Below are 13,882 nucleotides of genomic sequence, written 5' to 3'. Positions count from 1 at the left end.
ATGCATTTAAAGAGTTGTATTACACTTAACTGTAACATATAACATATTTAGATCAGCATGTTAGCTTTTATTCTTTTGAAAATGCCGTATTTGCTGTATTTTTAAAACAAAGTATGGTGTTAGCATGTTAATGTTTGTTAGCTTTGATGTAGCTCATGGGCAGCTCCCTGTTGAGTCAGCAGTGAATTCATTTGTTTATGGAATTTGTGAATAATCTGTCATACTGTCAGTACATGGACTGAAAGAGTCACCTGACTTTTACACGGGTGCCCAGATTTGACTCCTCCCCCAAGGCACAAGTCCTTGGGCAAGACCTGCTACTGCCTCAGTACATCTCAATGAGGAGAGCGAATCAAACTTAAAAGATGCCAACTCAGACGTCGCTCGGCCAAACGAGGTCTGCGTCAGGTGCTGAGGAACCGAGGACCTTGACGAGGAATGGGCAACTGGTACAAGACAGAAATGAGAATGTGAGAACAAGGCTCTGTTGGAATCCTACTACTCTGTGCTAAAATGGATACTTCGTGGTGGATAAACAACAGAGCAAAGCCGCTGTGGTGGACACTGCAGTACCAAGTGATGGGAACATGAGAAACTAGAGAAATACCAGGGGCTCAAAGAAGAGCTGGAGAAGGTCTGGAAGGTGAAGGTCTGGAAGGTGAAGGTATCCATGGAGCCCGTGGTCATCAGAGCACACGGGGCAGTGACCCCCAGACTGGAGGAGTCGCTACAGCAGATCCCAGGAAAAAACATCAGACATCTCAGTCCAGAAAAGTGCAGAACAGGAACAACAAAGATACTGTAGAACCCTCAAGCTCCCAGGTCCCTGGCAGAGGACCCGAGTGTGGAAATATGATGAGACCACCTGCAGAAGGTGGGGGTGAGATATATATATATATATATATATATATATATATATATATATATATATATATATATATATATATATATATATATATATATATATATATTAACATGTCAATTTAGCTGATTGTATTGTAAGATGTGATGTCTTTTTGTTAGATAATGATTGAAAAATGCATTTAAAACTTAATTATATAGTTCTCACTGTGAGGTCAGAGTGTCTGCGGTTCTATCCCTCATATTATTGTCTTGGGTTCTAGAGCAAAACACCAACATTGAACCTTGGAGTGGCCAAGTGGAGGGAGAAAAGTATTCCATAGATGTGACTTACAGTATATTCTATCTATCTCCATAGAGACACCGCCAAGGCCAAGCCACAGATCTGATCTGTGGAGAGGCAGCCCCACTCACAGTAAGAATGCATCAGGTGTTTTTGAAACATAGAAAACACTTGATACTGGCAAGAATAAAGACCAGGGATGAACCGATACTGGTATCAAATAATGGTGCTGATACAGACACATTTGCCGGATCAGGTACTGCTCTGCCTTTAATTGGACATACAGCACTAGGACGACTTACAGGTTGATTCTGACATCTCATAATGTTTGAACTTTTATTCATATGAAGATGTTCAGTAATTATCTGAAGGTTAAATATATAATAGAATTGGATCTCATAGTTCAGTAATAACTGAACCATGTTTTAAGGAAATAAGTGCAATTTTCTATTAATCCTATTAATGACATAGTGTGGAACATTACAGGAAAAGCAATAACGTTTCCACAGAAACAAGCAACTGGAAAAAGAAAAGCACAACTCACATAGCAACAGGCTAATTCAGATCGCTAACAAAATGCCTGGAAGACAAATGCATTCCCGTTCGAGTGTTGTTTAAGTTTCAAGCCTCTCAGGAGTTTTCGAATTTTCTGAACCACATCTTTTTTGAGTGACATTTACAACAGCTCCATCACATATATTCCAACAACAGTGCAGAAATGTACGGGGGCACTTAAGGACGCTTTTCTAAGTTAGAGTGTGCAGTGTGCAATTCAAAACCCAGTTATTTTTTTTCTACAGTGATTGAGCCAAAAATCTAGTACAAGGCGATATGAGAATGCTTGGCACCCTGCAGAATAAGTAAGAATAACTATGGACATGTTCAAAGAGGAAAGTAGACCTGGTTTAGAACATTTATGCCAGGAGAATTTTGCAATGTACAAGGACGAGTTCAAAGGGCTGTTATAATGTGTTCTTCAGGGTTTTTTTTTACCCTTTATACTTTTAAACTCATTGGAATATGTGTTTTATGTTGATGAATGAATGCAAGTAGAATGTGACTGAAAGATGAGAGCTAAAGAGCCTTCCAGGAGAGACATGTGTATACTAGTGTGCACAAAGCCTGGTGCCGATATATGTTTTATCCCATTCAAAACAGGAATAGTATCATTTGTAGCAGCGCAGAACTCTGGTGTCATTTGCCAAAAACAGCCCTGGTTAGCTAACGGCAACTCTCCCACTGAAAATGCATTAGAGCTAATGTATGAAACAGTACCAGCCTTTACAATGCAAACACTGGAAGGAGCTATTCTTGGGATTTAGGCATATGGATCCATTCCTGATTTGAAGGATTTGGCAAAGCAACAGCCCTCTGTTGTTACAGCAATAATACAATCCAAAGTGCTGGGGTGGGCTGGGTGCCACTTCTTACATTTACCTACACTTGTCTTACTTACTGTCTTATCAGTTTTATGGTTTGTGTTTAGCAAAATAAGACAAAGTAATCACACACAGAGCGCTCCTACATTCTGTCAACAAGTGATCTGATCTAATAAGATTTTCATCTACGGTTGCCAACTACACCAGATAAAAATACAGAACACACGCATATATGTTATAATGATGCATATAAAAGGCCCTAAAATTGCCTATAATTACATATTACTGTTTTATTGTGCTGAATGAATTGTACAGTATATTGTTTATGAACTATTGGTCATATTGTTAATGAAATGAAAGACTCTGGTTGGTTTCACACTCAATCCCTGCACTCTCCTCCCTTCACCTGCGTCTTGTATCGGCTCAGTCTAATGCAGCACTTCTACAGTTTGGCACAGATGTGGATCTGTACTAACGCTGCTCATTCACATGAGCCTTTTTCCAACACGAGCCTCAAACGTGTGACTTTCTTACCTGCAGACCAATGCTACAATGTCAGATTTCCTCACACCCTGGTCCGATTATTCTGTCATCAGCTCCATTTAATTTTGTGACCAAATGAATCCCATTATGACGCTTTGGTTAGTTTATAAAGACAGCTGTCAGTAAGTAGGCGACCATCAGAACCATAGACAACTCTGCACAGACCGAGCGCTAACGGTACAAAGAAGCAATGACAATAACCCCCAATAAAAGTAGTTTAAAAAAAAACAAAAAAAAACAAACAAACATCAAAAAGCACTTTCTGGAGTAGGCAGGACATCACTTTGAATAGAGTGTTTCAAGCTTTTGAGAAAGAGAGGACTAAATATACAGGATCCTCATTGTGCACTATTACCCAACATAATGAATGAAACAAAACACAACTCACAATTTTAACATGATCACAAAAGTAAGTAAGTCTAGCACAGTATTGACCCGTTAAAAATTAGTAATTCGATGTACGTGGTCTGAAAAAAGTAGAAGACTCTGCAGGAGAGAGGCGGGCTGCTGGGCACTTTGCAAAAATGTCCCTGTAAATGTCATCCGCCGAGGTATAATCGATGCCTTCTAAGAGTTAGCCCTATCATTATCTGCTTATGTGGGAACAAACTGTGCACCACGCTGAGAGGCTGAGGAGAGAAACAGCTAAAGTGTAAGTCCAACAAAATGTCACGGCAGATTCGCTGACATAAAAGCAACAACTACGGCGTCTGATCCCAAAACATCCTGCACTTTCAAAACAGAGGGACGCCTATCAAACCAAAGGAGATGAAACCGTCTTTTTGGAGGAGCGGATAGCTTTCAGCGAACGTTTTTACTCTTTTCATGCACTAGAGTTGGGTTTTTATACTTTTATGCAGCGTGGGAACTATAGGGTTGTAAAAAGTATGGAAAATCAGACACTAATGGATACTAAAACAATAACAAAGAGCGGATTTAAACGACAAAATATACTCTAAATGTGCAATATAGTTTAAAAAAATCATGAGCTAAAACCAATAAATATCAGAATGAAACACTTAAGTACTTAGTTTGCATCTGTAATGAGTCACTGAAGTTGTTAATTCAATGTTCTTTATCTCTGTTAGGATAAATAACTATGCTTAACTACAGTGGTCCCTCATTTTTCACAGGGGTTATGTTCTAAAAATAACCCGCAACAAAAATCTGTGAAGTATCAGCTTTAGTTTTACAATTATTCTATATCTATATATCTATTGCAGCTGTAAAACCCCTCACCACACACTTTATACACTTTTCTCACATTTCTCTGTCGTTTAAACTCTCTCAAAGTTCAAACCTTCGTAGGCGTCTTTGTCGGTGCAGAATGTTTCATCGACATTGTGGGTTTTGTCAGGGAGAAAACAAATCGCAAACGTACAGCACTTCAGAGTCACACTGAGATCCAACGTTTATGTAAATTTGTCTGAACACATTCTGTACTGTACAGGAGACACGGCACGGAGGAGACTGATGGACAATGGTCTACAGTCCAACAGCCAATCAGCACGCAGAACACAATGCACGTTCAGACAATGTAAAAAAGCATGAAAAATTGCACTAAATAAATCCGCAAAACAGCGAGACCACGAAAGGTGAACCACGATAGAGCGAAGGACAACTGTATTCTGCATAACCACTGCTATAGTTTATTATTGTATTTCTATAGTTTATTATTGTATTTCTGTAGTTTATTATTGTACAGTGCTCATGTGAAGATGAGGACTACATTACAGCTGCGTGATACAGATATATGTTCAGCACATATAAAGAATATTCTATATCTATCTATACAGCTAATCAAATAACAAAGTAGGACAGTGACTTCCTGATAGGCATGAGCTGACTCATGACTCGTCACCATGGTCAAGGCAGCAAAATACGCTTCAGCAATTGGAGCAAGAGACAACTCCCCCGAGGATGCTCGTCGCAGTCTGATAAGACTGTGCCAAGAGGCCTGGCCCGTGCGCCAACGAAGAGGCGCTAAGTCTAAACCACGGTGGCCTCTCACTATAGTAGGCATATAAAAGTCACTGTACAGGTGGAAACATTCAGTCTGTGTCTGGGAATGTCAGCTGCACAGACCTTCTACAAGTATTGCTCTTCACTGGTTGATTAACTAAATTCTTCTTTACAGAGAATTTCATCTCTGGGTCAAGGTTATTTTTCTCTAAACAGAAACGAAGAAACACGAGAGGAAAGGTCTCAAATCTCATCATATAGTCAAAAAACATTATTGTTCCAGCTTCCATATATCGAACAATAAGTCAATATAGTAACTACGGTGATGATACCAAAAAAGTCACATCAACAGGACAGAAATTAACCTTTTCTGAACAGCTTTAGAATGATGTTGAGCTGTATCAGAACAAGTATAAGTCTAGTTTATAACCAAGGACCACTATGAACATACCTAAACCACTGAGGGATTACACAGATGCAACACCACATGGGAATATAAAAGAAAGTGCTATGATTTAATGCTGAAAATCACATTCTATTGTCTAGAGAAAGTGAGTTTTATTATCATTGTGGTATCAGAATTGGTATAGAGTAATGAGTCTATTCCTTAGTTTCGAAATCGAGTTTGAAATTTCATTATCGAGACAACAATCCTAACGCTCCAGTGATGTGACTTTAATGACCAAAACTAACATTTTTCTTTTTCAAGCGCTTAGTTTGGATTGTAACATATTTAGTAGATCATCACTTTACATTTTGTCAATTGTAAACTGCATTATTGATATAAAATGACTTATAATAACACGTACTCAAGCCTCAAATGTAGGTTCATACAGAATTACTGAAATATGAAAAACTCAGTCGATGCGAGTGATCCATAATTAGAAATGACTGAATCTCTCTCTTGATTAAAATTTGACTGAAGTGGCTATACACTTTTTTCCCATAGAGTTGAACTAATAGATGGATAAATACGTTGTTAAAGCATCTATTATTGTCAAAATGAGACTGATGTGTGCTGTGTAATATGGTTTTTGTTGTTAGTTGTGGTGCGACAGTTGTAAAAAAGCGCTAAAAAACCCATTGTGGTGAATAATTAGGATGCTCCGAATGCAAAAGGTAAATTAGTCAGTTTAAGTTTCAGTTTTACCCTCTTTTTGTCTCTCCACCGGTTGCGCAGTTTGTCGTCGAATCGTCTCGCGGCCGACGCCCACTGCGCAGCTAGCATCTGGATCCTCCTCTTCATGAAGTTCAGAGATTCCTTCCGGGTGCCCACCTGCTCCAGAAGAGGTCCCACGTCAAACTGGAACTGGGCCTGAGAGGACGGGAAGAACAAGGAGAGGTCAGGGAAAATGTGCGGAGTGAAAGGTCAGATCATGTTCAGAGTTTAAATAATACAAATAGCAACTCGACCTGCAGACGGTGGGAAAGGTTAATAAGAAAATGTATGAAATAACATTGTGAAGGTGAGATAATTCATTACACTGTCTCGTCACGTATTACCATTAGTCCAGTAGGTTATGTGCCCAAATTAAACATTTTCAATGATAAAATGACTTTAGTGTGACAAAAACAGACAGATAAAAAAGCTAAACATTTAAGGAATGTGTTGCTTAGGGACCAGGCTGTGCAATTAAGTGAATTTCAATAAACATCCAGAATTTGGAGGGATAAACGTGACTATTCAAATGTCCTAAATGGTGCTAAATGGATTAATCGCAATCAAATCAAAACAGCAATTTGAATGGATGCAATTAGCAAATCACAAAGGCTGCAATTTTTGAAGTACCATCATTTCCTTCACAAACAACAAAATATCCAGTTTTATTCTAACCTGTTTAACTGCTAACCTTGTAGTTTAGATTTGTACAAACATGTTCAGATCTGTGTTTTTGCCAATTCTTCTGGACAAAATGCAGTTAAGATATTTTTCCCAAATCTTTCAGCTATCATGTATGTATTTGAGCGTGTTCAGGAGGTCTTTGTGTTCCTTAAAATATATAAATTGTAAGTTAAGTTGTTTTTTTTATTGAGGAAAAAAAGATAATACAGAAAACTAGGGAAAAATAAATATATAAAATCGTGTAGCTATTATTGTAAGTGAGAAAACCATTATAAAAAGCCTAGGGGCCAGTCTCCATGCCTGAGGAGAACCCTGCCTGTTTGTATTTTTATATTTACCTCTCACATACAGCCCCTCATCATCATCACTGCGCTACTCCAAGTATCCAGTGACCCAACTATCTTTAGTGCACACTCTGCTAAAACCAGACCAGAACCAGGGACTCAATCAATATGCAGCCATCTCGTAACACAGGTGAATTATTGCTTTCGAGCGCAACTCCCATATAGCACGGCGCTACGCAGAGCCCCCCGGGGGACCCTGTGGGATTAGAGTGAACAGACGCTCGCAATTAGACCCGGACCGCACAGTCGATGCATCGAGGAAGAGGAGAAACAGGTTCCGCAATATACGTAAATTGTTCCGTCACGAGACATGTACATGACTCAGTGCTGGAATTTTTGTGAGATTTGCAACTCGAGCCGTTACCTGAATTGCGAAGAGCTTAAACAATACTACAAAAAAAAAAAAAAAAACATTTAAGGTGCACTATGTAACTTTTCTGATGGAGAGATGGTGTTGCTTTGCCTGGAACGTTCAATAATATGACATTATTCATCCAGACGAGCACCAAACAAAGTTACAGGTCAGATCTGTGGAGAAGAAAAGCAGAATGTATTTTTTAGCCTTATAGCTTTACTCTGCTGTGTTTGATTTTACGCCAGCTGTTAAGTTTATTAGTTCTATAGCTAATTTCTATATAAATATGTCATTAATGTAGTAATCATTTAACATAATATCGGATTATCAGTGTGTATATGTTAGCTTAGCCTAGCCTAGCGTCTCATTTTAGTCTTGTACACTTTCTGTCACAATCATAACCTTGCTAGCATTAAACAACTGCAATTCCTTTTTAATGTGAGATGTGTTGCCTTATATCGGTCTGAAGGGAGGAGCTAACTGCACTGAAACTGTAAACAGCTGTTGTCTCCGGTTTGTCTCTCGTTTTCAATCAGCTGTTGCCCCTTGGACCCAAAAGTGACACAGAAAAACCCTATTTCCCCTGCAGCTCCATAGTAACACTATAATTTCCTCATTACAGGACAAACCTGTCACGATCCGCACTTTTCCTGCTCCATGTTTTGTCTCCTGCCCTGTTCCTTCCCATTCCGTTCCTGGAACCTGGCCCGCACCTCGCCTCCTGCTCACCGCCAGATCAACCCTCGTTACTGTACTATTTGTCACTTCTGTAAAAAAAAAAACACTGTAAACCTTCCCTGAGTTCTGCATCTTTTGGTCCAATCTGCCTGCCATTACAACAAAACCGGTTTATTTTATCTCTTATCTCCTTCCCCAAATAGAAGGAAAAATACATTTGAATAAACAAAATATTAGAACCAGGAAGTGTCAAACATCGATGCAAATCTATACGCCGTGCAGACAAAGCGCTAGTGAAACAGCAGCAGACAGACTCGGACATGACAGGCGGCGAGGATTTAGATTTGCATTCTCCCCGAGGTCATTGATCAACTGCACTGAGCTGCGCATTTATTTGAGTGGAAGTGATGGATTCGCTGTTCTCACTGTAAATACGATGTGGACATAGCCCGCAGCGAAAAGTATTTCAAATCTCTTAAAGAAAGTTATGCTTTTTCTTAAAGTGGAAGGAGTCGCGCTGTGTTGCTGTGTTGCTAGTCTGTTTTCTTCCTTCCTTTCCTTCCTCTTCTTATTCCTGTCCTATTTCTGTGCTGTTCAACCTCTCATTTTTCTTTTATTTTAATCTCCTGGGTCATTGGTTGGAGATTTGTGGTCAAACTGTGGCCTCTTCACTATGTAACTTTTCACCTGGTTGTCTCCATGGAGATGTTTTGCTTGGAACGTTCATAGAGTGATTCGTTCATGTTTGTGGATGTCAAGATGAAGTGTTTTTCAATTACCATGAATATTTATAGGTTAACAGCAGGAGTTTAGTACCTACATTATACTGTAAAAACGTGTCTTCATTTGCAGCACTGAGCGCAGCACGAGTCACTCACACCGTCTCCTCCTCGAAAAGCTGCAGCCAAAGTCTCTATATGATCCAACGAGGCTATATCTTCGTGATGATGATCTATCGTAGTTTGTCCAAGTACAGGTAAAAAGTAGTGTCCATTCCTCAAAATAAAGTGGTCGAAAAAGCGTCACAAGGCTCACGGGCCATGGAACAAAACAAATGTGCTTTAAGAGCTCTATGTTTGATGTAAACTGTGATCTGAAAGTGAAAGTATTAAGTGAAGCATGAAGCTGTGATGGAAATATAAGTGAACTCATGGTGAAGCTCTGTTTCCATCCTCCAGGAAAGTCTTTGTTGTCTTATCTGTCCTCAGGTGTAAAAGTTCATTATCTCATGGGTGTGAAACAAAAGTCACTGCTTTGAAATGTATGTAGCTTTGTCATTCTGGTATAAACACTCAGAGCTCAGATGTTCGGGACGGACAGAGGGAGACTAAGGACCAGGGGGACAGATGCTTTAGAAGAGAGACTTGGGACGCTGAAAGACGACCAGTCTGTGTCCAAGGGAGGACTCTGCCGTAACAGAGAATAAACCTTTTTTGTATTTCAAAACTCACTGGGCTTCACAAATTGATTACTTTTCATCTATAATTATAATTTCTCCACAACACAGTCATGAGTCAAAAAATTGATATCATGACATCCCTGTGCATGTTTGAGTAATCGTTATTCTCCTGCCTTCAAGACATCATTTTTCCTGTGGTTTTCAACTGTGGTTTTCATTGTCAGGTTACACGGCCACAGCTCTGTACGTACATACTAATCCAATTTTATTTGGTTAAAAAAAAATCACTGGAGCAGCCGACAGCGTGTAGCACTTTGAGACGATGTTTACGGCGATGTACCATAAAGGGAATCATCTCGCAATTTTCTAAATCAGCAAACTCTTTCTTTTCTTAATTTGTTTTAGATCAATTTGCAACTTAAAAAGTCCAAAATGATCCACAGGTATCATAGATTATAGCTACATAGAGACAAAAGCACACACAACATGTCTTCTTTAATTCCATATTGAAAAACACTAAAGGTAAAGTAAAATATAATACGGGCGTCTTTAAGTTACGACTGGAAAGAAAAATAAAACTACTGGATTTGCCCAAATAAGTATTTTGTCTGTTATGAATAGTACTATCATCGTGGTGCACTGATTACCACCATCTCTCCTCTTCCCTCGTCTCTCATCCATGTCGATAAATGAGTTGTACCTTTTGTTTGGGGTGAGGCTTGGCGGTGGGAGGAGCGCTCACGTTCCTCCCGGGCAGTAGGGGGCAGAACCACTCCACTTCGCTGAGGTAAATCAGGAAGGAGCAGTCCGAGCCGTCCACTCCGTAGAAGGCGTAGCACGGGTCAGAGGTCCAGCGAGCGCGCATCCACTGCAACAAAACCACAACAAAAACATAATAAACGTTGAGATTTATTAGAGTTCGGTGCAAGTTATTGTTTTTTTTTAAGCTGCACTATGGAACTTTTCTGATGGAGAGTCTACCACCTCCTTGTCTCCTTGAATGTTCCACAATATGTCATGAAAACAAGTCTCCAATGTGGCACAACAAGTTTACACGTGATTTATTTGCGCGAAAAACATTCTGAGCGGTGTCATTTCATCGCGGATCTGATCTGTGACTTGGCCTGGCGGTGTCACCTGCTCGTCTCCATGGGGATAAGTTTAATGCCATACTGTAGGACATTCTAAGCAAAGCGGTAACATCTCCACGGAGACAAGCGGGTGGCAGATGTGCTTCTTATTTCTTGACAAATATTCCAAATCTAAATAACTATGGAGATGGTAGAAAAAGTCCAATAAAATCATAGCATTATTAAAGATGCACTATGTAACTTTTCAGGCAGATGTGTCATTGCTTTGTCTGGAAAGTTCCACAGTACTGTATGTCGTTGAAATCGTCAGTCTTGCATTTATTCAAACACAGGTTTTTATCGTCGAAAAAAAATAAAAAAAACACCGGGGTGACGTCAACCGCTTGTTTCCATGGAGATCGATGAAGGTCAATGCCGTATTGTGAAACATTCTACGGAAAGCGACGACATCTAAATGGAGAAAAGTGAGTGGAACTGAGAGACCCTCCACCAGAAAAGTTGCATAGTGGATCTTTAACTGCCTAGTCACACTAAATACTGATTCAACTTATCGTTCAGGAAATGACAGATGGAACAATCAGTTTATCGTTTTATCGCGGGAAAATGTTGGTTATTTTTCTGTTGTAGGATTAGTTTTGCGATGTAGAAAGCTGAATTACGACGACGGGGGGCGTGGCTCGTTGTGCTAAAAGAGGCACATCTGTTTTCAGTTGGACTATCCTCACCCCGTCTATATAAGCCCGACTCTCACTCCACTGCACTGCCAGATAATTCAGCGTAACGTGTTTGTGTTTTTTCCAACTCTGCTACTATATCAATGTCATTTTTATACTTTTTGTCCTGTGCTCAGGTCATCGCTGCTCGCTCGTCCGCTCTTTGTCTCCACACCCCGCCTTTTGTTAAATACTAGGACTGTCACAATAATTACTACATCAACTTATCATTTAATATATTATAAATGGAACTATAATTTTTGGAGGTCAATATTTATCGTGGGTACTTTTTCTTTCCAGTAGTGGGACATTTTTTGTTATTTTTCTGCAATATGATAAAATTTAAGCTGTAGAAGGTTGAATTATGAAAAAAATTACACAAACTAATACTTAAGTTGTACATTCTGCTGTTTATTTATAAAGCTCAATAATATCCAACAATATTGTATCGTATTTTCCGGACAATAGGTCGCACTTTTTTCATAGTTAGTCCAGGGGTGCGACTTAAACTGATTTAAAATATATTTGAGAAAGACTGAACGAAAGTGAAAGATTCATCTACCTCTAGAGTTGGTGGAGTTGTTCAGACGCGACACTGAGGATAAACAATTCAATGTATTTATTGATTTGTAGTGAGATCCAGAGTAAACTTGTTGCTTGTTTTTTCTGCTTTATTTATCTGATTAACTGTTAATATCTGACGTTAACAAACCAGACACGTGTTCAGTTCTGTCTGTGCTTCATGTACCTGAATAAATATAAATGTGTTACGTTAGCGTTAGCGTGATGTACTGATATTCAACCTGTTGTTCCACATTTTATTGTTTTTATTATAACTTGCCTTTAAAGATAAAATGTCTGTTGTTGGTCTTTGATTTTGTAAATAAACTTCCCCAAAAAACGCGACTTATAGTCCAGTGCGACTTACTGTACATCTTCATAATTATGCATTTTTTGTCCGATGTGACTTATACTTATAAATACAATATTTTCACACGTATAGGCCAGAAAATATCGTACATTTGGAGTACTTTTTGTGAGAAAATTTGCTTTAAGGCTTGGTTTATTATTACCGTTTACCGTCTATATCACGTTTGTCAAACTCAAGGCCCGGGGGCCAAATCCGGCCCGCCATGTCATCTTATGTGACCCGCGACAAGGTAAATTTAAATGCATGACTGTCTTGAAATGTCAGTTTATCAGGAGTTACGCAGTTAGACATATTTTTTTATACCTTTGCAAATTTGAGACGGACTAACTCACCTTTTAACATCAACTTACGACTCCATTTGCAAAACTTTTAACTCTTTTAACTGTCAAAATGTCAGATAGCCTGGTTTATTAACAGCTCTGCAACTTGAACTATCTTCATAAAAACAAAAAAAATCAATGTATAGCTTTCTTCACACACAGGCAAAGACCTCATACATAAACATACAATAACATTAACATATGAAAGAGTCGTGTTGCAGGCGTTCATCCTATAGCTTCAAGCACAATTACTTTACACCGTCTATTGTTAATCTTCACCTACCACAGTTCAGTACCCTACTTTCCGCCAACTCGTGCGCTCCTCCTACCGTATTTTCAAGAACGCTCCGATAAAAACGCTACCATTTCTCTTCGCTTTCCATTCGTAGACGTTTACGCTACGATAACAAAGCCGTTTTTTTAGATAGAGAGTTTATGTAGCACCAAGGTTAGCGATAAAAAGGGTAAAGATAGGAGGAGGACGAGGAAGAGGAGAAGGAGGAAGAGGGCTTACATCCATTTTGGTGGAACAGTCGGGGAAGAGGGGGTCTTTGGGAGTCTCGCACTGCTTCGATGGCGCGTCAACGTCTGGAGGAGAGAGAAGAAGAAGAAATATATTATAAATCACAGGCTAAATATAAACGAAATATTGTGACGACTCAACAAAAGGTCGAAGAAATGGAAAGGAAAGGTTAGATTTACATAAAAACACTGGTAGAAAACAAACGGAAACTTTGAAATATGACTCAGTACAAATTATAGCAACGGATTTATGTACGGTTAGAAAAAAAATGAACCGCAAGCAGGGATTAAGGGCCCTTACGCTCCTCGTGTCACAATGACAGCGTACTTTATTTTAATGTTTAACTTAACAAAATCAGCAGTAATAAAAAGTGAAAGAGTGAAGAAGAAGACAAAGGAGAAGACGAAGAAGATGAAGAAGATGAAGAAGAAGACGAAGAAGAAAAAGAAGACAAAGAAGAAGACGAAGAAAAAGAAGACAAAGAAGATGAAGAAGAAAAAGAAGACAAAGAAGATGAAGAAGACGAAGAAGAAAAAGAAGACGAAGAAAAAGAAGAAGAAGAAAAAGAAGAAGACGACGAAGATGAACACAAAGACGAAGAAGAAGATGAAGAAGAAAAAGAAGACAAACAAGGAGACGAAGAAAAAGAAGAAGAAA

General features: G+C 39.1%; 1 protein-coding gene across 1 annotated transcript in view; it reads right to left on the bottom strand.

Moving 5' to 3' along the window:
- The window catches only part of LOC117375487 (alpha-1,6-mannosylglycoprotein 6-beta-N-acetylglucosaminyltransferase B), a 149,838-nt gene that overhangs the window by 86,585 nt on the left and 49,371 nt on the right, over positions 1-13,882 (bottom strand). The window contains exons 5-7 of the mRNA XM_055223459.1: positions 13,217-13,290; positions 10,348-10,515; positions 6,179-6,343 (exon numbers count right to left, since the gene is read on the bottom strand). Of these exons, the coding sequence (XP_055079434.1) occupies positions 6,179-6,343; positions 10,348-10,515; positions 13,217-13,290 (407 nt within the window). The remainder of the gene's footprint in view (positions 1-6,178; positions 6,344-10,347; positions 10,516-13,216; positions 13,291-13,882) is intronic.

This window comes from Periophthalmus magnuspinnatus, chromosome 8, assembly GCF_009829125.3.
Source record: "Periophthalmus magnuspinnatus isolate fPerMag1 chromosome 8, fPerMag1.2.pri, whole genome shotgun sequence".
NCBI lineage: Eukaryota > Metazoa > Chordata > Actinopteri > Gobiiformes > Gobiidae > Periophthalmus > Periophthalmus magnuspinnatus.
Note: the sequence above shows the minus strand (reverse complement) of the source record. Positions and strands in the feature narration are given on the sequence as shown.